The sequence below is a fragment of the Ambystoma mexicanum genome, chromosome 11 (genome assembly GCF_040938575.1).
Source record: "Ambystoma mexicanum isolate Mex_15411 chromosome 11, UKY_AmexF1_1, whole genome shotgun sequence".
NCBI classification, from domain to species: Eukaryota; Metazoa; Chordata; class Amphibia; order Caudata; family Ambystomatidae; genus Ambystoma; species Ambystoma mexicanum.
This window is the reverse complement of record NC_090934.1, coordinates 1,251,221,467-1,251,248,322: the sequence shown is the minus strand read 5'-3', so window position 1 is coordinate 1,251,248,322 and position 26,856 is coordinate 1,251,221,467. Positions and strand designations below refer to the sequence as shown.

Below are 26,856 nucleotides of genomic sequence, written 5' to 3'. Positions count from 1 at the left end.
TTGGCTACTCTGGCTGGAGGTGATGATTGTGACAGACGCATCCGTCACGGGATGGGGAGCTCATGCCAACGAGTTGACAGTAAGTGGTTGTTGGTCTCCGTCGGAGTCCAGACTCCATATAAATTTGTTGGAGCTGAGGGCTGTCAGGCTTGCCCTGAAGGCTTTTCTGCCGACTGAGAGGGAAGAATGTCCTGATTCTGACGGACAACACAGTGGCCATGCACTACCTCAACAAAAAGGGGGAGGGGGCAGGGTCACTTTCTCTGTGCAGAGAGGCGATGCAGCTCTGGTTCTGGGCCATCCAGCAGGAAATTTCGATCTCTGCAGTTCTTCTGGCCGGAGACGAAAACGAGACGGCGGACGCTTTGAGCAGTCGGAGCACGATCTCTCACGAGTGGGAGCTGGCTCAGGAGATTCTCCTGGAGATCTTCGCCCTGTGGGGGACCCCACAAGTGGATCTCTTCGCCACCAGTGTCAACCGGAAGTGCGAAAGGTTCTGCTCGTGGGAATTTCCTCCAAGAGGAGCCTCAGGGGACATGTTTGTGGTGGAGTGGTCCTTCCCACTGCTGTACGCATTTCCTCCAGTCCCTGTCATTCTGCAAGTGCTGCAGAGGTTTAGGAGGTTCGGTTCCCGGATGATCCTCATTGCTCCAGCATGGACCCGGAGAAGGTGGTACCCGGAACTTCTCGACTTGTCCATCTGCCCTCCACGCCGTCTTCCCTACCGAGACGATCTGCTCTCACGGGAGGGGGATCAGGTTCTCCATCCAGAGGTCAGATCCCTCAAACTTCACGCTTGGCTTCTGAAAGGTTGAGGTATAAGGATTGGGACCTCCCTGAAGACGTGATGGAGGTGTTGCTTTCGGCCAGACGGCCTGCGACAAAGTCCCTGTACCGTTGCCGTTTGAGAAAGTTCTGCGACTGGTGCAGGGTTCAGAATGTAGATCATTTTTCATGTGACATTCCCGTGGTTCTGCCTTTTTTGCTTTCCTTAGCCCACAAGGACCTGCAAGTAAGTACCATTAAAGCTTACCTGGCAGCGCTGTCCATATTTAAGCGCTCGTCTGAGGAGTGTTCTTATTTTAAGATTCCTTTAATGTCTCGGTGTCTGAAAGGGCTCACTAATGTGTTTCCACCGTCACCTTTCCAGGTGCCCGGTTGGGATTTAAACCTGGTTCTAAATTTCCTAATGGGTGCTCCATTTGAGCCTTAACATTCTTGTCCTTTAAGACTGTTAACCCTTAAAACTGTATTTTTAGTTGCGGTTACTTCCGCTCGCAGAGTGAGTGAGTTGCCGGCACTTTCTGTTAAGCCACCCTTCGCTGTGTTTCATAAGGACAGGGTTGACCTTAGGGTTCGTCCTTCCTTTCTTCCGAAAGTTGTCAGAATTTAATTTAGGCCAGAAGGTCATTCTTCTGGCGTTCTATCCTCCTCCGCATCCTGGCAAGGAAGAGGAGAGGCTCCATAGGTTGGATCCTAGGAGAGCTTTAAGTTTCTACATTTCACGCATGTCCCTGGTCCGAGTGGACGATCAGCTCTTTAAAGGATACGCTGGAAGGCGTTTGGGACAAACTGTTACTAAGCAGACTTTGTCTAGATGGATTATCTTGGTAATTTCTGAATGTTACCACTGGGGGGTAAAGACCGTCTGGTAGGCTTACGGGCCCATTCTACTAGGGGTGTGGCTGCTTCTACTGCTCTGCAGAGGGGTGTTCCCATTCGTAACATTTGTGAAGCAGCCACATGGGCTTCGGTCCATACTTTTGTAAGGCACTACTCCCTAGATTGTATCCATGGGCAGGATCTGGCTTTTGGCAAGGCGGTCCTTTATTCTGCAATTTAGTTGGGCATTCTAAATTTCTAAATTCTAAATTATTTTCCCTCCACCATACGTTGGTACTGCTTTGGGAGTCTGTCAAAGATATGGAATACGTCAGAGGAACCAATGCCCTCGAAGAACAAGTTACTTTCTTTCCTGGTAACATACTTTCGATGGGATGTTCCGACGATGTATTCCATATCGTACCCTCCCATCCTGCCCCGCTACAGAACTTCTTATGCGATTGCAGCTTGCGTTTCCGCAAGGCTTTCTGTTGTCAAACTGGCAGAAGATTGGTGCCACACGTTCTGGGAAAAAACTACAACTGAAGCTACGGGCGTCGTGCGTCCTACTTATAACATCCGGTGATGTCGGCTCGACGGAGGCCCTTGAGGACAGCGTATCCACGTCATTGACGCAGGACACAGATGCCGAAAATGTTCCGAAGCAGCACAGCTGTGGTGATTACCTGTCATAGATATGGAATACGTCATCAGAACATCCCATCGAAAGAACGTTACCAGGTAAGAAAGTAACTTGTTCGTCTATAGAAAGAGGGAGTATCTCTACTGCCCTTCATAAAAATGAATAGATAGTACATTTCCATGACTTGGGGTATAAGCCTGCATCTACCATTGAATTAATGGAATTGCATAGAGGAGGTCCCTAATATCCATGTTACTCTTTTATAAATCTGCTTGAATAAAATCTGTGCCCGGAGACTCATTGTTTTAAGCATTCTATTGCATGCGCTACCTCACTAATTGAAAATTGTATTTTTGGGACTTTTACTCCTCCATGTTCATCTTAAGTTGTTAAAAACCTGTTTGAGTGCAGTATCTTGGTATATCTGTGTAAAATAAGCAACCCAATTGTCAGAGTAAACATTGTTTAATGCTTCAGGTGAATCGTGGCAATTCGGGTCTTTGGCAACAAGCGTACAGAAGTTCTAGAATTGCTCTCCTTCGAGGAAATCAAGAGATTATCCCAGGGCATATCCATTAGTATTTTATTTCCTTTTCATTGTACGGAACTTAAACACTCTTGTTAGTGATGTGACCAGAAGGCACACCAGGCTTGTTTACAATCTGTGTCCAGCCAAGAGGGTCGATATACTATTCTCAAAGGGGCAACTATTTTGTATGTGTGCTCTTATTCCAACAGTTTAAAACATGTTAGAGCTACCTCCTTGGACTGTGCAGTAGTTGAGGCTTTTTCGATATCATATACTATGGCCTTAAAAATGTGAGGGGTTGAATTATTTTCCACAAAATAATCCCAATGAATTCTTCACTGGCAAGCAGAAATAGTGCCTTTTTTTATCTAGATAATAACGATGGAGGAGGTGTGTGTGATGAAAATAAACTCGATGACAAAGCTGAATAGTTGCGATCCGCTCTGGGGAATATTACAATGTCTTTAACAAGATTCCAATCCTTGGTGGAAACAAAAATAATCAATAATGGATTTTTTTGTTGTTGGTTTAGTCAAAATATCTTTAGGGATGCGTCAGTTAGTGGAGTGTAGCAAAATTCCATCTTTATTATAAAGTGCTAGTCCACCTGTATCAACTCGTGAGTCATTCACAATCTGAGCAGGCATACGCCTTTCTAAGTCTTCATTGGATTCAAGAAGCACTTTCTGGGGGACCAACGTTAAATTTGCAATTGAAATTGCTGCCTAGAATAACTAAACTAACTGCCTCTGAATACAGTTTAGTGCTTAAAAACGCTTGCCTGACTGAGCAGTTTTCAGTAAGGCAAGTGGTTGGAAGTAGACACATGTAATATATACTAATATCCATGTGAAGCTCCATTTAATTTCAGAAAATTCTCATTCCAATGGTTAATTAAACAAAGTGATTTTCAAGAAGGACATAAGGAAAATGCTCTGAATATAGCTGGCTAAGATAGATGCATCTCACAGTGCATTCAAGAATGTCAAATCATCAGGGATAATTTTTGCGTGTTTGTCTCTAGCAAGTCCACTGTATACTGGAACTAAGGAATAAAAAATTGCACACTTGGCTAATGCGTTACTGCAGAATATATGTAGGACTTTGTGTTTGATGCAAACATTTGCCAAGACTTACTGCATAACTACTCAGAAGGTGGTTAAGGTAATTCTTTAAAACCAAAAACTGTCACAACATCCTCCCAGGGAGCTCATACACAATATGAAAACAAATGCAAAGCATGTAAATCTACAATAATGCAATGCTGTAAAAACGATACTTGCCTGTTAAAGTAAGTTTGCACTGGCAGCAGTTACTGCTTCACATGCACCCCCACCCCGTATTGCTCTCACCCCTGGAGGTACAGTAAATACAAAACACAATAGACTTTCAAACTGGAATCTAAAGATGGCACCTGCTTAAAATTGTAACATGATGGCTTCTTTTAAATGAAGTGGCAAGTCCATACCCAGTTAATAGATGGGGACCTATGCAAAGAATTTGAAGACGCCTGTTATCAGCCTGCAATACTAATGCACGAGTTGATTGATTGTTGCTTTTTTCCAATATCAGTCTGGCCATCTAAAAACAGATGGATATATAGGAAATATTTTAGTGCCATGACTCGTTCATCCTGATAGATGTAAATGTAATGAACACACATTTATTTTGGATTTGTAACAAAGTAATTTGCAATCCATGTTGGCGGCAGCAGCTGTCGGCCCATCAAGCATAAGCTCGTAAACATAAGAAGGGTTATAGAGCTTGAAAGTTGCAGTTTCTTTCTAGAATCAAATTTAAATGTGCTGGATAAATTTGTTTCACTTGCAGTTCCTCAAGATCCATTCTGTATAAATAGTTCCCTTGATCTCCCTCCAATCCCTTCTGTTTCAGAGTTGCTAAAGTGCACTGCCATCTTGTCGAATATGTGGTCAGGCTGCATAAAATGGTTTAACATACAGTGTTTTCTGGTTCATTTAGGTGCACAGTAGTTTTTAGTTCAAACGAGCCTTGTGGCGAACATAGTGGAAACATTTTAAGTTTATTTTTGTCTAGATCCAATAAGTTCCTAGAGCACCATATAAAGATTTTATTTAAACAACACAACTTTCTTTTTATAGGTCTTTCTTCTACTGCCCTGGTGACCAGCCAGCAGGGTTCGGCTCCTTCGTTATATCCTCCTCCCCGGAGGTGAGAGCGGTAAGAACTCTTAATGCTACAGGTCTTTTTAAATTGATATTGACAATCTTAAGGAATTATTAATGCTGTATGAGTTGTTTTAAAAAAAATAATTTTATTGGCATTTCGTATAGAACAATACAACAGATCCTCCTCCCCTCTCCCACCCCAACTGGATATTCACCCCCCCCCCCCCGCCCTTTCTCTCAAGCCCCCTGCATAGTTCAAATGAGTTGTGTTAAGTCACTCTATAGCAAGAATGCAAAGATGTTTAGGGCAGTGTCAGATATTATAGTCAGATTGTAAAAAGTTAAGCACCTCTGCCCAGTCCTGCGAACATTTTATTTGATGTCCTTAAATCATATATGTAATCCACTACAGTGCAACGAAGTTCCAAATTATGGATAGCCAATCGGCCAATTGTGGGGGGTCCTTAGATTTCCACTTTTGTGCTATGCCTAGTAAAGCCGCCAATTGCAATATGTCAAACGTTTTGCGTTTTTTGTTTCAAATTGTATATCTGTTTCGAAGATCAACAATACATTAGACTTCATAAAGCGGGTTGTTGATGTACCAAATATTTGCTTCATACTGACATCAATTTCTGCCCAATATCCCACCAATATCGGGCAACTCCACCAGACATGCCCACTATAGCGCCACATTGTCTCCAACATTGATCCGAAGTTGATGCCTTCATTTTATGCAAACGGGCCGGGGTATAATGCCATTGGGTAAGTCGTTTGTACCAACATTCTCTTTTTGGATAGAACGAGTACATTTGGGAAGATCTTTCCATAGCCTCTCCCATTCTGTTTCCGTAATCTGTTCTCCCAGCGTTAGTGGTTAACTCCCTAGATGCCGCCTGCTTGTTTGGAGGGGCCAATAACCAATGCTGGATAAAAGACTTGGCATCTATGCCTTGAAACATGTCCCGCAATTTCATGCAGTCTGCTTGTTTCCATTTGGTAAATGTCAGATGATTAAACACTGGAGAAAACCTGGGATTAAAGAAAAACCGCATAAAGGGTGAGGGAAAGGTCATAAATAGATATTGCATTGCCTTAGTATCCCAAACTTCTTCGACCAGGCTCGTGATTCTGTTCTTAGGGATATTGGGCAGTCGATCCCTTTTGGGAAGCCATAACATTTCACCAAGTTGTGGACCTCCTAGCGTGCATTCCATCTGTATGCACTGTTTCTCAACATCTAGTCCACACCAGTCCTTCACAACTCGAAATTGCGCTCCTTGGTAACATTTCTGAAAATGTGGGAGACCCAGACCGCCCTTGTTAATGGAAGTAGGTAGCACCTCATAAGCTACCCTTGGGGTTTGTCTTTCCACACAAAAGCATATATTATTTTACAAAGCTTTTTAAAAAAGGGGGCCGGGACACGCCTTGGGAAGATAACCATCTTTACTGCCTCATATATCCGTGCTATTTCTGGGGTTATGTTGACACCCAATAGTTTAATGATTTTGTGCCCAGCCGAATCGAGTTTGAGTTCACAGCAAGTGTACTTCTTTGGGGGGAGAAAGAAATATTTAAAATGGACAATGATTGATTTTCAAACCTGCCACCATGCCGTACTTCTATAATTCACGTTCTACTGTGGGTAATGTTCTTTCCGGATCAGATATGACGAGCAACATGTCATCTGTATAGTCCATCATTTTATGCCCAATACCCCCTGAAGCTTATTCCTACAATATCTTCAGTTTGTCGGATCCTAGCAAGGAATGGTTCCAAACATATGGCATAAAACAAGTGCGACATCGGGCAGCCCTGTTTGGTACCCCTTTGGAGTGCGATGGGGGGAGTTGTCCACTAATCAATAAGCAAGCTAGCGGAAACTTATAATTTACCTTTTATTTTATCTATACATTTCGGGCGAAAGCCCATCTTGGCCATGGTCTTAAAGAAACGACCACTCTACCCGGTTGAAGGCCTTTTCTACATTAATTGAACAACAGTGCAGCTGTAATGCCCTTTTTCCCAACCTTCACTAGGAGATGGCATGTGCGCCTAATGTTGTTGTGAGTTCGGCTGACTTTTATGAAGCCCTATTGATCTGTGTGTATAATTGTGGGGAGTAACTGTTCTATCCTGTTAGCTAGAATTTTAGAGTAGATTTTAGCATCTAAATTAGTGCGATGGAACGGTAGGATCCGCATCTACTAGGGTCCTTGTCTGATTTTAGGAACAAAACTACCCTCCATATATATCATATAAAACAGAGCAGGGAATCCATCTGGGCCTGGTGATTTGTTTGAGGGAAGAAAGTTTGACTCTTAAGTACTTCTTCTAAAGTGATATCCCACTCCAAGCGTTGCTGGTCCGCTAACGCTATTCGCGGAAGAGTGATTGCCTCAAGATACGTCACCTTGGATTGTGTCTGGGCAATCTGAGTGGTAAAGATTCAAATAAAAGGTATGAAACTGCATTATTTGGTGTTTTTGTTACAATTCCTCATGTTGGATAATAGATTGATTGGATGGTCTTTGATACTATTCTTTTGCGTAGTTGTCTAGCGAGTAAGCGATCTGCCGTGTTACTTTAACATAATATATCTGCCGAAGATGCAGCACGGATTTTTCTGCTTTTTTTGCTTGAAGCAAGTTTAACTTACCCTTCACTGTTCTATATGCTTTTCAATGCAAGGGCTTATATTAGTTTCCATTTTCCCCATGATTTGTTGTAGTTCTTGCTCCAATTCTATCTCCATAGCAATTTTCTGTTTCCGTCTACAAGCCGCTTCTGCTATGAAGACTCTACAGAGGGTCGCTTTGAAAGCGTCCTATGTTACTGCAGAGATTTCCTGCATCAAGTTGAACTCAAAGAATTCAATAATCATGCTTTCTATTTTATCTTTCAATACTGAGTCTTGTAAGACTTCATTCGGAAATCGCCACGCCCATACCCTCTGTATTACTCCTATATTGAGATCTATAATTATAGGTGCATGTTCCGAAGGTGTAATTGCCTGACAAGTTATTTGAGTAACAATTCCAAGAAGTGATTTTGAGACCAAGGCATTATCAATGCGGGAAAAACACCTATGCACATGTGAATATAAGGTATATCTGTGTGTGGCACCCTTTAAATGTTGGCCAAACATCTACCAAGGTCTGATTTGCACATTTTTGTTTGTGATTTGGACGGTAGCGGTTGCGTTGAACAGGTGACCGCACTCCAATCCCGCAAGGGATCCCAAGCCAAGGTTAAATTCCCTTGGAGAATTATTTCCCCCCTCACTAAAAGCTTCAAGTGATATGATGGTTGATTTTAAAAAGCCTTGCTGGCCAGTATTGGGAGCATAGATTGAAGCCACTGGTATTCTTTTTGGAACAATACCCAAAATGATAAAAACATAGCCTCCCCCTTTATGGGTTTTTGTTCTGAGCACTTTAATATGAGGAGTCTGCCTAATTGCAATCAATACCCTTGCAACCTTCCCAGTAGCACTTCCCAGTAGCACTTCCCAGTAGCACTTGCCTGTAGCACCACTAGATATCGACGGATGAGAAGTTTATATTTATCTGCAATACATATGTCCGTTTCTTGGAGCGCCACCAAGTCGGTTGCTAACGCCCCAAGAGTGTGTCTAGTTTTCTGCATGTGACCAGCATATTCAGGCCTCTAATAATTATGTTAAAAACTTGAATAGTCCCAATATAATATTGATGACATTGGATCAAGAGATGGTAATAATGTTGCAGTTTTTAAAATTACTCTGATACCATGCATTGACTCCCCTATCCCCCCTAATATCCAGCTTCCTCCTACCCACATATCCCCCCCTAACTCCCACTTTGTCCCTTATCCATTTCCCCTGGTGTGAGTCGCAGTACCTAACATGACATGGAGCACTAAGCCCCGGCCGTCAGTCCACTAACATGCAGGGTATATTGGTACCCACATCTGTTACCTGGACAGATGAGTTCCATGTTGTTGTGTGCCTCTCATTCTCCCTCTCGCTTTCATCTTTAGTACATTGTTTAACTTGTTCTTTGACTGCCATCTTTCTTGGTTAAAGCCTCTTAATTCTGGTGGTTTAGTGATGGGTCCTCTGAGTCACACTTTCCAGTCCTCTTGACGTTTTTCGAGATCTCCTTCTTCCCACGACGTGTTGAAGTTGATCACTCCCATGATTTAAATTGTTGAGCCAGACAATCATTTACAACTTCAGAAGGGCGTTCCCCGTCCTCCTTTTCTATTTGTAACAAAGCCATGTCTGCTTCTCGTGAGGTGATCCTGTGCTGTCTACCGTCTAGTGAGAAGATGAGACCAAAAGGGAAGGTCCACTTATATTTGATCCCTCGTGATTGCAGTGTTCGGACCACCGGCTGCATCTCCCGTCGTTTCTGGATAGTGATCTGAGAGAGGTCCTGAAAAAGTTGGATCTCATTCCCATTGCAAGTGATTGTAGATAATGCTGTGCCTTCCTTAAAATCAACTACTTTTGCGAGTACGAGGTACAAGCTGCCAAAATGCCACGTGAACAAGCCCCAGGGTAGTTTCTTTTCTGGCCAGGTCTATAGAAAAGTTCCAATATAACTGTGTGAAAGCTCCTCGCCCAGGATTAAATCTGCTAAAATATGAGTTACCGTGTCCTTCAAGTCCGAGTCCAATATCTACTCCGGCAAATTTCTTAAGCGAATATTATAGCGTCAAGATCTGTTCTCTAGGTTTTCGCAATGCAGTTCTAAATTGCGTGTTACCCTGGCCAGCTCTTCAAGTGCGATATCTAATTGTTTGCTTTCTCGTGCCAGTTCTTGTAAAGCCCATATTTTGGAATCGACTCTCACCCACGGAAGCAATGTCCTGGCTGAAGTCAGATCATTGCCAAATTTCCATAGTGAAGCCGGTTAACTGTAGCTGAAATGAGGCCTGGAACTTCTCCTGGAATTCTTGGAAGCTTGTTGCAAAATCCTCTTTAGAGGCCGCCATCTCTGGTCCCAGGCCTCTTGGTTCCTCACCTGGGGTGAATGTCGCTGTATCTCGAGCAAGAGTTGTTGCCTGTCCCAGTGCCCACAGCTTTTGGAGCGGCTGGGTAGCCGATTACAACTGCCAAGCAAATATATCTCACCCCTAGCCTGGACTGACCACCATCTGGTATCATTCATGCTTTCTACTGACAGACCTCCACCCTTGCCTACCATTAGGGCCCCACCTACCCTCACTAGAAACCAGAAGAATATGACAGTAGAAAGACTCATGCCGAACCTACTCCCCACACTCAACATACTCCCTGACAACCTTGACCCTGACACCATGGTCGAAGAATACAACAAGATTATGGCCACCTCGCTGGACCTTATCGCCCCCCTCAAACTCAGACCAAGCAAACCAAAAACACACCTCAACAAATGGTACACACCATTCCTCAAGAACCTTAGGCAGCAGAAAAGAAATTGCAAGGCCACTTGGTAAAAATCCCTTTCAGTCGCGAACAAACTGAAACTTTCCAAAATAGCCGCACTCTACCAAAAAGAAATTTATATGGCTCAACGAACCTCCTTTGACTCTCGCATATGCGAAGCAAAATCCAACATGAAAGAACTCTTCTCTAGAAACCCCCTGACACCTGTACCAAAGATGACTGGTGCTCAGAAATTCAATTTGCCTTAGCAAATAAGATCGCGACCCTCCAAAGTAAAATCTCCAGCAAAAAAGCTTCCCTTAATGTCACTCTCCCTCCAATAATTCAAGACAGGCTCACGCCCACAGATACCACCCGCTTCAAGTTCTCCAAAGTCAATACATTTGTAGTTGAAAAAATCATCCTGTCCTTGAAACCATCCAATTGCCAGGGAGATCTGTGCCGAGCACAGCTTATCAAATACGCTGCCCGTGACCTCTCCCCTTTCATTACGAAACTGACCAACGCCTGCTTCGCCACTGACTCCATCCACACCAACTTAAAACAATCTTGGGTACGTCCCCTACTGAAAAAACCTACACTTGACCCAGCCACACCCACATTATCGACCCATAACGACTGTTCCATTCCTACTAAAAATCCTGGACGCGGTCGCCTATGTACGAATACAGAAGAACTTGGAAGACCACCACCCCTTAGTATCCAGACAATCAGGGTTCCGTCCTCAACACGGGACTGAAACCGCACTCATTGACTTAAAAGCTCAGCTCGACACGCTCTGAGACAATGGACAAGCTGCCCTACCCCTCCTCAACTTATCTGGAGCTTTCGATTTGGTCGATCATTCTGTCCTATGCTCACACATCCACTCTTCAGCGCACTTCTCTACTGAGGCCATCACCTGGATCACATCATTCCTTAATTGCTGAACCATGAGGGTCTTCTCCGCCACTGCTGCAGCAGACCCTGTGCCCATCACATGTGGTGTACCACAGGGCTCCTGTGTCTCGCCCACATTGTATAACATATTTACCAAGCCCCTTTTCGATGATTTGGATCATCTCGGTATCACCTACACTAACTATGCAGATGATACCCAGATCTTCCTTCCGCTTTCTGGAGATTATGGAAAGGATTTGGCCTTGCTAAATAGGGTATACATCACCATCATCCAGGCATGGATGGCCACTCATGGACTATGCCAGAATGATGATAAAACAGAGCTTATCATCCTAGGTACCACATCCAGCCTAAGGAAACTGGGCCCGGCCTGCAATTCCTTTATGATTGACGGGAACAACATCACAGTCGGAAAGGAGGTCAAAACATTGGGATTCTACTTGGATTCCAATTTTTCCTTTAAAAGACAAGTGAGCTCCCTGGCATTCTCCACGGCATACACATGCAAATTAATCCGCGCAGCCAAACCATTTCTGTCGGGCACTAGCTGCCTTACACTCGCTAGAGCCCTAATATTGTCCCGCCTAGACTAGGGATGTAACGGTATTACGGTATACCGTTAAAGATACCGTGAACCACTTAATTGAACAATATTAACCGTCACATTGTTTATATCGGTATACCGTTCATACCGTTAAGTGTGCTTTTCAATCTGATTTGGAAAGGCTGCAGTAAGCAAGTGCTGCGCAGTCTTGGTCTTGCACTGTTGGATGTGCCGTCTGCCAAGTAGTTTCAGTTGGAGCAGTTTTTAATGCCATTCCATAAACCACACGTGCCTGACACAAAATCAATATGTTAGCAATAGGAAGAATAAATACAGTGCCAAGAAGGAAAAGTGTTTACTTTGGGTTGGCGGTTTGGGGTTTATATATTTATAATGGATAATGTTTTCTAAACATATGACAATGGGGGATTTCCCTGGTTCCATCATTGAATTTACATATAATAAGTCACAGTGCGAAATGTACTCATCTCTGTGGGTATTCTCTGCTGCCATGCCAAAGTGTAACATGTCCGTGATTATTGAACACCTTTTGGCCCGCAAGTAAACTGAAGGCTGTAATGTAAAGAGAGAGTGCGTGTGTGCATGTGTGTGTATGCGCACAAGCATATACTACCATCAGACTCCATTGATCTGCGGCATGCAGGTTATCAAGATAGCAACATGTTCATCTTCACCAGTAGCCAGTGGGGGGGGCTAAAAGCCAAAATGACCACTTAAGAAAAGCTATTCAGTTTGCTTTGCCAGTCGCAGCAGGGCTCCCCTCCGCCTCTCCTCTCCACACGTGTGTTTGGTGGAAGCAAGGGGTGGCATTTCAGTGGAAAGTATGTTGAAAAGCCCAATTCTGGCCCTGGGTGCCTGGTTTTGTTTGTGATGATAAATCTTTTAGACCTTTTAGAAAATATTTGTTAAGATTAGTTAACTCCACCTGCTATACCGCGATAACCATGATATACCGTCATTTGGCAAGAAGGTTATTGTACCGTCATAAAACTAATACCGTGACACCCCTAGCCTAGACTACTGTAACACCCTCTACCTGGGATTGTCCAAGGCCACCACCAGCAAGATACAAACTCTCCAGAACAACGCTCTCAGAGCAGCTCTGGGCATCTCTAGAAGAGAACATATTACAGGAATCAGCCAACAGAACAACTGGCTTTCCACTAAAGATAACATTCTTTTACAAACAGCATCACTCGCCCATAAATCTCTTAACAATGCTGCCCCAACATACCTGATCAATAGATTCCACAGACAGTCCTCGTTAAGACCCGTTCGAACTGCATATAAAGATTGCCTATCCGTTCCCAACTACAAATGTGCCACCATAGGGGGAACCACTTCTGGGTGAAAGCAGCCAAACTGTGGAACTCCCTACCTCCAAATATCAGAATGGACCTGCCCTACCAGAACTTCTGTTCTAAGGTAGTTTCATGGCTGCAAACGGAGGCCCACTAGGACAACTAAATGCTGCGCTACCCGCACACACTGCAACCACGTGTGCCTACCTGTTTACATGTATATAATGCCTGTCTACCTCACTGCTGCTTTGGATAGAACATTGGTTTACTTCATTGTCCTTATGTATATTCTATGATGACTGCAACTAAGCTTTGAAAATTCTTGTAAATGCTGCGCCCTGATACCTTTGGGTACGCTCGCGCATTATAAATAATAAAACAAACAAACTCTGGGGGTTCTTGGTGGTCCCCAGCTGGGTGAGCTTTTTCCCCCCTCGGCATGTGCTGTAAAGCATGCTGAGCCTTCACAGCCAGTGATTATTCTATTAACTTCTGTAGGTTGGGAAATTATTGCCCAAGTGCGTGTTAGACTGTATAAGCCAGCTAGTGTCCACCTCCGACCCAATGTTAAAGTTATCCTTACTTGTTGAAGTTTTCGTCAGTAGTTCTGCCCAGTCTGTTTCGGGTGCGTAGGATACTTACGTCCCGTCCCTCCACACTGCATTGGCGTCCCTTCCAAGAGATGGGAGACTGAACCTTTTTCACTAGAAAAAACCTTCTTCCCCTTTAAATGTAGAGGCGCGAGGGGGTGCGGCCCAGGGAGCATGCGCTGCCCTGACTCTGGCGCCACACCCTAGTCCCCTTTTCAGCACCGACTGGAACGGGCGGAATTCACCAGGGCTCCTGGGTTTGGCATTCGGCCATGTAATTCCACGCGCGGATACTTCTTCTCTTCGTCTTTTTATCATTCAGGTACTCTGTCCTCAGGCGCCACGCTCCCCCCGACGCATGTCGACTTCCACAAGGTGCAGCAGGCTCTTCCCAACTTCAGACCCCCACGCCCTCTGCCTACGTTACCTTTGCTCAGACCACGGTTGGCAAGCTTGTTCAGCGTGTGGCTTGCTGTCATTGAAAGGGCTGAAGAACAGACTAGCCAGGTGGAGGGAGCTCTTCCAAAAGTCTCCTCCAGAGGACCTCAAGAACTTCGGGAAACACTGAGCCCGGCCCAAGGAACGTACACTGTTTTCCATCGCACCCCTCAAAGGAGACTCCTTCCCAAGCGCACTCCCGCGTGGGAGAGATGGTTCAGGTCCTTGTACCAGCACGTGCACCGAGTACTGCTTCAGCTACTGGGCTGAGTGATCCTTGTATCCTCCCGGTGGGAGTGTTGAGGGACCGGAAGGTTCTTGTACCGGATTGTCATATGAGGGGATTCGCGCTGGTACTGGCAATATGGCCGAACGACTACGCCCTAGTACCGGCAATACGTCTGAGGGGGGGCCTAAACGCAGCTCTACTGACCCCGGGTCGAGGGTGTCACACCTACCGGGCCTAGGCCCGAGGAGCAGGGTAGGCCTTGTGTTAGGCAGAAACCTGTGCAGTTCCCTCTGGGACCACTGCAAAAGATTTAAGACTACAGGTGTTTGGCAGTAAACCCACTTGGTAGCAGTCTGTACCACACAGATTCACTTGGTAGCTGTGGCTGAGCAGTCGGACTTCCCTCAAGAAGAGTTGGGCAGTATTCAGAGTATTCACAATAGGTCAAAAGAACATAGTAGAACAAGCAAACACTGACCAGAGCTTGGTGTAAAAGAGATATAATTATTTATTTAAAACCACATCTAATAAAACACACAGGCACTAATATTAAGCAGTTCAAAAACACGGTTACTAAAAGATATACACTCCCTTAAAAGAATATTAGACAAGTCTTAAGTAAAGCTCCACTTATTTTCAGACAGCGGTGAGCGCTTAACGCAGATGGCACTCTAATAATTTGTTTTAAGATCTCCCTCCCAACACTTTCACAAGAACACAGCAAGAGAGGAAGGCAGAGTCAAACCGTGAAGTTAGAGTTCAGAAAGCTGGATCCACTTTAAGAGGATCAGAACGAAATGTGTCCAAGGTCACACGGTTAAAAAGTGCACAAAAGTCTCAAAGGTTCAGAAAGAGTTGGACCAAAAGAAAGGGGACCAGTTAGATGGTCAAGGCGGCCAGCCCAGTCCAGAAGGTTAAGGGATTATTATTACCTTGTAGCAATCTTCAGAAAGGGAGGCCTGGCGGACACAGTACCTTAAAGTGGTGAGAATACTCCAGCGGGGGCAGTTGTTCCTGGCAGCGGATGCAAGTCGGTGCTTCGTCCGGGGGAAGAGAGGATCTCGGCGGGGAGGAAGACAGGAGTCCGTTGCACTGCCAGGGTAGAAACCAGCCGCGGGGTTCTCAGTTAAAAGGAGTGGTCCTTTTGTTCGTGGTCCAGTGGTAAGAGGCTATCCGGTTGCCGAGGTGCTTGGCACGGGCAATTCGACCACAAGACGTCCTGGGATGCGAGAAAAAGAAGGTAAACTGGTTGTGCCCACCAGTCAGGGGAAGAAGACTCTCCAGCAGGGAGATCTTCTCTGTCGTCGGGAAGTGGTGAGTCGGTTCCGCAGGGCTCCACCCGTGGTGTCGTCGTAGCAGGTCGGCTCAGCTTCTCCCTCGTCGGATTCTCAGGTCCTGTGGCGACTTCTGAAGTTCCAGTCCCCAAAGCCCTGCTTTTATGCAGCACACCCCCATTCACTCAGCCTAGCTGTCAATCAAACATGCTAAGTGGTGAGCCGGCCGGCTCACCACTTGGGCCAATCACACAAGAGTGCGACTTGAGTTACCAAGGTGACTTAGTCCAGGGTGCCTAAACCCCCTCCCTCACCCCCTGTGGTACCCAGACAGAGTGGCACCACTTTTGGAGGCTTCTGTGGAGAAGCCCGCCAGAAGTGGAACAAAGGGCTTGACTTGGGTTGGAGTCACAGAAGAGAACACAAACGCCATTTTAGAATCGAGTCCTGGCAAAAAATACCAACCGGCGAATTAATATTAAATAAATAAACCGGCGGTATGTTCGAGGCTATGAGAATTAAATAATTAAAGTTGGTAGCCTCGAACAATGGGAAAATCCCATAGGGATATATTCTCGGTCAAATATAAAAAGTAGTATCCACTGCCACCAGCCAAAACTCAATCAGGGGGGACGGAGACGTGCCCCCTCGACTAACAGACCCCGGGGCAATCGAATTGCCCCGACCAGTACGTCCACAATATGATGGTTTGTACTGGTTTCTGTTCATAATTTGAGACTAGTAAAGCCAATGGTGACTTTACATGCCCTGGGAGACAGTAGTCAGTCCCAGGGTTTGGAGTCTATGGTGGGGTGTCACTATGACACCCCTGTGTCACTGCATGGAGGGTGCTGTGTAACACACATAGTAAAAACACATGAGACCCTATGGAGTAAAGGACCCCATAGCCCACAAAACACTTTAATAGTCAAAGGAACACCATAAATCATGTCCAAGAGTGGGAGAAAGAGTCTCACTCTTGGCATGAGAAAAAAAAACAAACTCCAGAAATCCAGCAAAGCTGCTGGGGGACTCACTAGGTTAGGAAATTCAGCCCAAAACGAGAATTCTCCCTAACACCTTGTGATTCACATACAAGAGTCCTGGAGGAGACTGGGCCCAGCGAGCCGAGCAACTCGTTGCAGCCACGTGGCAGGCAGCTCGACAAGATGGTCACCGCGCCAGACAAAGGCACCCGTCCGACGCTATTCCAGGAGTTTGGCAAAGAATGAGCGTCGAGGTGGGACTGGCCCCAACCAGGTACGTGGCCGACAGCCTATCCTTGTGTGCAGGGCAGCCTCCCACTACGTCCATACACGCAGGGTATGCAGCGGCTCCAGCAGCCTCCGGCTACCCCGTCAGTACCCCCTATCCCCCCTCAGACCAGTGAAGAGGGGTTCTTCGAGAGGTTCCTCAATCTCATGAAGTCGCCTTAAATGGGGGTTATCCTCAAGGACGCCATCAGGGAAGAAGTCCTGACTATGCTAGCGGCACCACAAGTGCCGGCGCCCCCGGCGCAGCCGCTGGTCCCGGCTCCCCAGCCCCCTCCTCAGGCAGTTCCGTGCCAGCCTCTGCCGCCACCTCCTCAGCCCACAGCTGCGGTCCCTGTGCCCCAGCCTCCGGCTCCAGCTACTCCTCCACCTCTGCAGGATCCTCCTGATCCGGAGGACACGGAGGAGGAGGACACGGAGGAGGAGGACGATCGTGGAGGCGTACAGCAAGAAACTCTATTCCCACGCGTGTCTGCATCTTCGTCAGGCCAACGCTGATGCCATGCTGGCTGCCGCTAACCAGAGATTATGGCGGGTAATAGCGAACTTCCTCCCAGAACTCCCTTCGCAGAGCCAATCATGTTTTGAGGCCAAGCTGGTGGCGCATGACCTCATGGAATACACTGTGGCCCATATCGAGACCTCTGGCAGTGCCACCTGTATCGCCACGGACGTACTAAGGATAGCCTGGCTCTGGGCCACGAAATTCAACCTGGATGCCCAGGGACGCATAATAGATCTACCTTTCGAGAGGGGGGGCGTCCTCTTCCACTCAACACGGACGAAGAGCTGAACAAGAAACAGCTCACAAACGGCCAAGTCCTTATCCATCTTGACAAAGACCACACCCAAGTCGTACACCCAGTCACAGCAGCGCTCCAACAGGGGGTGTACGTATGGAGGGTTCCGGGGCTTCCACGAACGGAGATCCAGGCAGCCCGACTGCTCGCCATCTCAGAACCCGCGCAAGCAACAAAAGGAGGGGTGGGGGGTGTAAGGGCTTTTTCCCGTCCCCCTCGACAATGACAGCCTCAGAGGGATAGGCATGACACGCCCCTTCGGGTCCATGTGTCTCCACTGGGGGACAGGCTTACTCCCCATGCACATTTCTGGCGCCAGAATTTCGCAGACCCCTGGATCCTCTCTGTAGCATCCACAGGGTACAGTCTACCTATCCCAGCCTCTCCTTCCTCCTCTCCCTCAGGTTGGGACAGCAACTCTACTAGCAGAGATCCGGTCGCTCGTAGAAAGCCAGGCAGTGGAGGAAGTCCCAGCCTCCCAGTGAGGTGTAGGCTTTTAATCCAAGATTTTCGCCATTCAGAAGAACCACCAGGAGGGCCTGAGAGTTGTGCTGGTCCTTTCCATCCTCAACCTCGCCTTACCCCTTCAGAAATTCAAGATGGTTATGCCAGCTTTTATAGCAGAGACATTGTGCAAGGGAGACTATATGTGCTCCCTGGATCCGAAGGACGCGTACCTACACATCCCGATTTGGCAGCCCCATCGTTCTTTCCTACAGTTCAGGATCATGGGCTTCCATTTTCAATGCAAGATCCTTCCTTTTGGCCTCAATTCGGTCCCCAGGGTCTTTACCAGGCTCATGAATACGGTGGCTGCCCTCCTCAGAGCGCAGGCCCTCCACATCTGCCCATACCTCGACGACTGGCTCGTCGGGGATACATCCCTGGAAGCGGTTCACCACTCTTCCTGTGCCCTTATGAACACACTGCACGATCTGGGCTTCTCGCTCATCTCAAGAAGTCGCAGCTGCAGCCTACGCAGACTCTGACGTTCTTGGGCCTCATCTGGGACACGTGCGACGAGAAGGTATTTCCATCGGAGGACAAGATCTTGGCCATCAAGAGGGCCACCACCCACTTCCTCAGCAGAGAGGTGGCCTCGGCATGCTGGTACCAGCATCTCCTGGGTCTATTGGCGGCAGTCTTATTAGCCGTTGCACACATGAGATTGAGGATGAGGAGGATTCAGCTGCACTTCGCGGCCTCATGGAATCAGGAGCGGGGCTCTCAATCCGAGATGATCAACGTTCCTCCATCTCTCTACCCGGACCTAACATGGTGGTCCAGGGACTGCAACCTATGGACGGGCGAGCCCTTTTAGCCGCCCACCCTGCAGGCCACCATTACCACAGACTCCTCACTCGATGGCTGGGGAGCCACCCTGGACGATCTCCCGGTCCACGGCACCTGGACCCGACAGGAGCAGGAATACCACATCTATTGGTTAGAGCTGAGCGCTATCTGGCTAGCGCTCAGAGCATTCCTACCACTTCTCAGGGGCAAGTTTGTCCTCATCCAGACAGACAACTTGACCGGCATGTACTATGTCAACAAGCAGGGAGGCACCAGATCCCCTCCTCTGTGCAGATTGGCAATCAGCATGTGGGAGTGGGCTCTGGAAAACGACATCATCCTCACGGCAATCCACCTCCCGGGGGAATCCGTCCTGGAGGCGGACAGGCTTAGCATGTTGGTAGCTGACAATTACGAGTGGCAGTTAAACGGCCTTGTTATTCAAGAGATCTTCAACAGGTGGGGCCATCCCCAGGTGGATCACTTTGCCACCTGGCACAACAAGAAGTGCCCTCAGTTCGCCTCTTGGCAGGGACAGGACCCCGTATCCCTGGGTGATGCATTTCGGCTTCAGTGGAACGGCATGAGGGCTTACGCCTTTCCGCCCTGACCGCTAATTCAGTGATTTGCAAGATCAAGGAGTCTCCCCAACTCAACATCATTCTAATAGCTCCATTGGGGCCGGCCAGGCCATGGTTTTTGGAGCTGCTCAGCTTCTCGGAGATGCCTCTGATTGACCTCCTGACGAGGCTAACACATCTTCTGGCGCAGCAAGGGGACAGGGTCATCCACCCGCACCAGAGAAACTAGCCCTTACAGCGTGGTACCTGAGCAGGTAATGCTGCAACACCTCAGCCTCTCCCAGGCTGATTTGGAAATCATACAGGGCGCAGGGAGCAAAGCTACCAGGGCCCAGTATAAAAGTAAATAGACCAGATTCTACCACTGGGCAGACTCCAAGGAAATCGACCCCCTGGCATTTATTTACCTTGGACAACGTGCTCTCCTCCTCGGTGCACCTCGCCTACTCTGGTGTGCAGGTGGACACCTGCTGTACATACCTTGCAGCCATCAGAGTTTACAGGAACTCCAATCCCATCGTCAAACATTTGACAGGGCACGCAAGGCTCTACCTGCCCGTTAAGAGGCTGCACCCCTTGTGGGACCTCAACATTGTCTTGGGCGCCCTGGTGCACAAATCGTTTCAGCTGACATCAGGCTGGTCACCATCAAGACGGCCTTACTAGTTGGCCTTACATCGGCTCGTAGAGTCGCCTCAGAACCATATACTACCTTTCACAGGGACAAAGTAGTCCGCGGTCACAGCCAGCATTTCTGCCCAAGGTTCCATCTGCTTTCCACAAGTCAGACGCCCTGTTTGTCACTTTCAGAGGCGCAAGACCAGGCTATCAGGCCTCCATATCCCGCTGGATGATCTCAGCCATCAAAGAAGCGTACGAGAGCCAGCACAAGCCGCTTCCGGCCATCATGCACGCCCATGCAGTCAGGGCCAAGGCAACGGCCATCGCATTCCAGCGCCATGTCCCTTGGCAAGTCATAAGCAGGGCGGCCACTTGGGCCTCTCCCTCAGCTTTCTGCAAGCATTACTATTTGGATGCCGGCTCTTGATCGGATGTGGCTTTCGGACAGGCCGTTCTCAGAAACCTACATGCTTGAGGAGGCTCTCCTCTCCACCCTGGGTCTACATTCAGTTGTAATCGCCCATGCAGTATGGAGGAAAGGGGACGGGACGTAAGAGTAATGAGTTACTTACCGTAGTGACTAATGTGCTTAGTGTGCTTTCCTCCATACATCTCACCATCCTCCCCGCTAATAATACTGGTGTCATTGGGCAATGTTAAATCTATTGTCAACGCATCAATGGGGACTGAGGTGTGGCGCTGGAGGGCGGATTCAGGGCAGCGCATGCTCCCTGGGCCGAACCCCTGCGCGCCTCTAACTTTAAAGGGGAAGAAGGTTTTTTTTCTGGTGAAAAAGGTTCTGTCTCCGGTCCCTTGGAAGGGACACCCATGCAGTATGGAGGAAAGAGGACTAACTCACTACGGTGAGTAACTTATAACTTATAGGTTGCTGCCCCACCACTATTCCTTTTATTGCTTGTACTATGTCTGTGCCCCTTCCACCCTCAATTCTTTTTCTGGAGTCCCGAGCAATAGGGACGTGCTACACTGGAAGAGCTGGTGTGCACACTACCATTGGGGCCTTACAAGCTCTGTGGGCGTGTGCACTTTGACTGAAATTACTGCACGTCATGCCCTCCTTCCCCGTTCCAAAAGCATGATCCGTTGGGCCACGCCCCCAACAGTGCTAACTCCTTTATCTGCGTGCGGTCTCCAATGCTATAATAGGCACGCCTGTCCTCTCTGGGGTGCCTGGGGTCTTTCAGTTTCAATCTGCTATGCTCTGATGACAGTGGGATGGCGCTGCTGCCTTGATTTCCAGAAAGTTGGCCGGAGCACACCGCACGCCCCTTCTTAAGGTGTAGCGGCCATCTTGGAATGTATCAGTTGGTTTTCATGATATTTCACTTTCTTTTCTGATGTTTTTCTCTGCTTATGGTTGGGGAAATGCCATTAATGCAAACTAGCTAAGAACCCTCCTACTTCATGTAATGGTCTCAGGATAGTACAGAGCAAAGAAAGGTTGTATGGAAACATGGGTTACAAGAAGTATACTTTCTGGTATTGGAAATTAAAAGTGTAAAAGTATTGGCCTCGTAAGCAAGACCCTGAATTTGATAACCTTTTCAAAGGCGATCAGATAAATGTAAATAAAGTCTGTGAAGCGGGCCATATTTTAAAAAGAAATATTGGGGCCATCATGGTTTAAATCCTATTTCTTTGGCAAACAGCTGCACAGCCACCTCATAAAATATGCAAAATAAAGCATACTCTACAGCAATAATTTCTGCAATCAGCGGAAAAGAAGACGGCATAAAGAATTGACAAACTCAAATATCAGGAGACACAAACTGTAATGCCATCTGCAGTGTTGTGTTGGCCAAAATTCATGCCCTCAAAAACCCAGTCGTTATTTTCTCAACCTTCAAACCCAGCACATTCGAGGGCAACAGCCTCCCTGCCTCTCATCGAGCCACTCCAAGGGTAAGTACTCGCACCCCTTAAGAAAATCTTTAGTGCGTCTCTCACAAGTGACCTTCCCTGTGGCACAAAAAATACGGTTAATATGTCAACTCCCAAAAAAAGCAAATCTGGTACCATGTGACCTCTATTATTATTGTAGGATCACACAGCTCTTCTTCCTAGTGAAAGTCTTTGAAGGGAGAATTACGCATCATGGCCTACAGGATTCTATCTCTCAAGATCCCAATTGACTGTTAAGCAGCTTTCGCCTCCGTTCATGATAAAACACTACTCGCACCTCTAGCCACATGAATTGGATTTACAAACACCTTACTTGAATGGTTCACTTTCTTCCTATGAGGCACCATCTGGTTCCGAAGGGTAAGTTCCTGTGCCTTCCAATCAGATATGGGTCTTTCAGGGGTCCAGTGTGCTGCCTGTTATATTCAACCTTTATATGGAGCATCTAGGCATTCTCCTCATGGACCCAGAGTTCTCTATACAATAATATTCTGATGATACAAAGCTATACATAAAGGTCAGCTACATTGAAGACTCTATTGGTAAAATGATGTTACTGATTCAAAATATGGATGGCGCGCACACAACTCATACAGCACATATGCAAAGCGGGGCTTCAACATCTGCAGGTCACGTCCACCGTCAACACCCCCTTTTTCCACGCATACGTGGCCGGAAGATCAGCGTCACTCTTTGCCTTTTTTCTTAGTTTCACAACTCTTTACCAAACCAATATGCTGGTTACTGGGACTCATCCTTGAGAGCAAGAAACATTTGGTGACGGGCTCAGAGCCTGCTGGTATGAGCGCCATTTTGATCATTAAGTATCATCCATATAGTATTTGAGTGACTCCCCTCAGGAGGTGGAGTCTGATGCTCCAACTAGGCCAGCATCTTTGCCTCTGACTGTGCAGAGGAGTTCATGTACACTAAGGTTGGCTTGGTCTCCAATGCTGACCCAGACAACTCGGTATGCTTCAGCGTTGGCACCCTTCACAGCCGGCTAAATGGATCCCAGCATCATCATCATAAGCAGCCGTTTGGACTCCGGCTTCGGGCCTCTACCTCCCAGGCTGAGTGCGAAGATTGTTTCTTCAAGCAATTCATTCTCTCATGAGGGCTCAGGCCATGACTGCCTTTTTCAAGGGCCTAATTATAGACCACCTTCCAAAACCTGCTACAGTCGCTTCTCCTCCCTTGCCTCAGGCATAGCCAATACCGGCACATCCACTGGCCACTCTGGCCATAGAGCCACCTGGGCTATCAGATAAGCTAGTTGAAGCCCAGTTGCTGAACCTTCCTCCTCCAGATTTGGGGGACAGTTCAGGCACGTGTGTTAAGCCTCAGTGCCCTGGACCAATCCAGTATTACTCTCCAAAATGACTGATGCAAGCTGCAACAATCTTACGCAAGCTGTTAGAATCTGGTGCAAGCCCCATTTAAATGGATTGTCTTCCCAACTATGCCTCATTTTATGATAATCTATCTCTGCAGCTTCACTGCTTCAGATTATTATTTTTTGACCGAGGGCGCTGTATGCATTGTAGTCGAGCCGATGTCTCTGGAAGGCCTCCGCTGACCAACGTCATCATCAGCATAAATGGCGCATGCAGCGCATGTTGGCTTCAGTTCCGTTTTGCCACGACTGCGGGTCGAAAATGTTACGGATCCTCACCACGTCTGCCTGTGGTGTCTGGGTTCCGGGCAGCATACCGATGGCTGTGGGTCCTGTCAGGCCATGACCGAGAAATCTCTCAGGGAGCGTAGAGGTAAACTGGCGGTGGGGAGGTTAGCATCAAAGTCATCTTCGAAGTGGGAGAAAAAGACAAGTGAGTGGAGAGACTCTTCCCGGCACAAAGTCAAAAAGGTCCTGATCGAAGAGTAGATTGCGGCAATCTTCGTCTTCTAAGAACGCAAAGAGACACCATAAGTCTCCTGTAACCTCAAGTGATTCCTCCACAGAGGTAATTGGATGCCTTACGAAGACCGATTCCCCAGCAAAGTGGGATGCATTTCGTACACAGATGTTGCGAATGTTCGAGAATGCAGCCTACCCCCCCTCGAAAGAAATGCAAAAGAGCCATGCCCCAGTCGCTCTGAGGGACGACAAAGGTAAGTCGAAGGCTACAATTTCGAAGCCGAGCTCAAAGCCGGCGTTACGTCAAAAGTTTTCGATCTGACGAGAAGTCGCTGAGAGTGTCGACGAGTCGAGTGCCGAGTCCTACTTTGGTTCTGATGAAAAAAGCACAAAGCGTCGAAGGTCTCGATGACTTTTCCGACTCGGTTGGAGTCAGAGCTGTCGATGCAGAGTAAACCGGTGCCATTTTCGAAGCCTACTTCGACATTGTCAAAGCCGTTGGTTCAAGACAGGATTTATAAACCTGTACCTAAAAAAGACTACTTTAAGTCTGTCTGAAACTTATGAGGAGGACCAACCCTCTGATGAGGGTTCACCTTTGTGTCTGCAGTTTGGCACCCTCAATGTGCCAGGAGAATTTATTTCAAACTAATAAAGACTGAGAGATTTGTATTATAATCTCCGGTCAGCTAGTGGCTTAGATACCTCGCCAGAACTAGAGTTTGGCAGACCTGACCCCTCTGAACGCACAGACTCATCTTACAGAAAGCAGATGAGAAAGGTAAAATGACATGACAGACGTCTTTCTGATGACCCTGGTCCAAGATGAGATTTTACCATTCCACATGGCCCTGCAGAAAATTGTCTCTGCTAATTGGGAAACCCTGTAAACTGCGGCTGCAGTTAACAAAAACTTTGCAAGGAAGTACAGGCCTTCCAGCAGTGACCCGGAATACCTTACCAAGCATCCCACTCCTGAAAGCTTGGTAGTTCAGGCAGCTATGTCAACCAAACAATCAGCTTATCCTTCCATCCCCCCTGACAGGGATGACAAGAGAGTAGATGCCTGGGCAAGTAAAATTTTCACTGCAGGCAGTATGGCCTGAAATCCACTAATGCGACTTGCACACTGTCTCGCTATGACGGCTGAACACATCCCAGAAGGTGATGAAAGAGACGGCTTCCTGGCGATCATTAAAGATGGTAAAGAGGCAATGAGTGAATGTCTCCACTCAGGTTTGGATACTGCAGACCGCATCAACAGATCCATGGCTGCTAGCACAGTATTACACAGATTTGCGTGGTTGAGGATGTCAGGCTTTGCACCAGATGTGCAGGCAAGACTGCTCAACATGCCCCATGACGGCTCAAGGTTGTTTGGCAGCAAGGCGGATGAAAGTTTGGAGAAGCTGCAGCCCTCACAGCGGTTGCTAAATTCCTTAGCGCCATTAGACAACCTCAACAACCCTATTCAGACTCATCTTCCTGGAGGGGTAAGTTATTTCGTTTCTACTCTTCGGACTAGGACAAGCCGGACTGAGGGGTCCAGAAAAGATTCCCTCGTGGTGGACGAGAAAGCGGTGTTAAATCAGGCCCAGCAGCAACATACTTACCCTCAGCCGCCTCTAAGCCACTCTGAGGCCTTGACCCACAAGACCCCGGTGGAAGGCAGACTTTCTCAGTATCTGAACGAATGGCAGGGAATTACTTCAGATGCATGGGCACCTGAAGTGGTAGCCCAAGGTTACTGCTTTCCTTTTGAAAAAAAGGCCTCAGGATCATCCACCATGATACAACTCTGTCAAAATTCCAGATCCGCTTCTTGTGCTGGAAATTTTGACCCTGCTAGAGAAAGGTGCAATAGAACATGTACCTATAGCGGAGAGGAACCAAGGGTTGGTACTCCCCATATTTTCTAATCCCCTAAAAGGACGGAGGATCTTGACCCATCTTGGACTTGATAAAATTGAACAGGTTCCTCAGGAAGGACAAGTGCAAGATGGTTACACTTTCTCAGATCCTTCAGGGTCTCCAACTCCAAGACTGGTTGGTATCATTGGACCTTCACAGTGCTTACTTTCATGTGCCAATCCATCTCAAGCACAAAGTACCTGAGGTTTGCTGTTCTCATTATCAGTTTTGAGTTCTGCCATTCGGGCTGACCTCCGCCCCCAGGGTTTTCACCAAGTTGATGGCGGTGGTGGCAGCAAGTCTCATGAAAGGGGAGGGGGATTCACATCTACCCTTACCTGGATGATTGGCTGATCAAGGCTTGTTCACCCGAGCAAGCCCAGGAACATCTGATCATAACCTGCCACTCCCTCCACAGACTGGGCTTCTCCCTCAATTATAAGAAGTCCCATGTGATGCCATCACAAGGACCCAAATTTATTGGAACAGTCCTGGATACTTCCTCAGGAAAAGCTTTGCCACCCGAGGTGAAAGCTCAACACGTTCTGCAGATGGTAACAAAATTCCAGAATGCTCAGCATTTTCCGGCCTTTGATTTTCTGAAGTTGCTCGGTCTCATGGCATCCTGCATTTTCCTGGTGCCAGAGGCACGCTTGAGAATGAGATCCGTTCAATGGGCTCTCAGGACTCCATGGTCCCAATGGTCAGGAATGATGTCGGACCAGCTGCAAGTGTCGGGCAGAGTTGTCCGTACCTTCTGCGGTGGGCTTGCAAAGACAACATTCTCAAGGGAGAATCTTTTTGGCAACCATGGCCGGATATAATGGTAGTGACGGACACCTCACTCACGGGGTGAGGAGCCCACACTAATGATCTAACAGTCAGCAGTCGTTGGTCTCCATCGGAGTCCAAACTACGTATTATCATTTGGAGCTCGGGGCGATCAGACTAGCGCTGAAGGCCT

General features: G+C 47.4%; 1 protein-coding gene across 7 annotated transcripts in view; it reads left to right on the top strand.

Annotated features, from left to right (window-relative positions):
* ZNF609 (zinc finger protein 609) overlaps positions 1 to 26,856 on the top strand; it is a 1,443,811-nt gene that overhangs the window by 1,402,131 nt on the left and 14,824 nt on the right. For 6 of the 7 annotated variants that reach the window (XM_069624676.1, XM_069624675.1, XM_069624674.1 and 3 more), the window contains exon 9: positions 4,895 to 4,964. In XM_069624676.1, coding sequence (XP_069480777.1) covers positions 4,895 to 4,964 — 70 coding nt within the window. Of the gene's footprint in view, positions 1 to 4,894; positions 4,974 to 26,856 lie in introns of all 7 variants that reach the window. The other variant, XM_069624677.1, reaches the window with a different exon arrangement.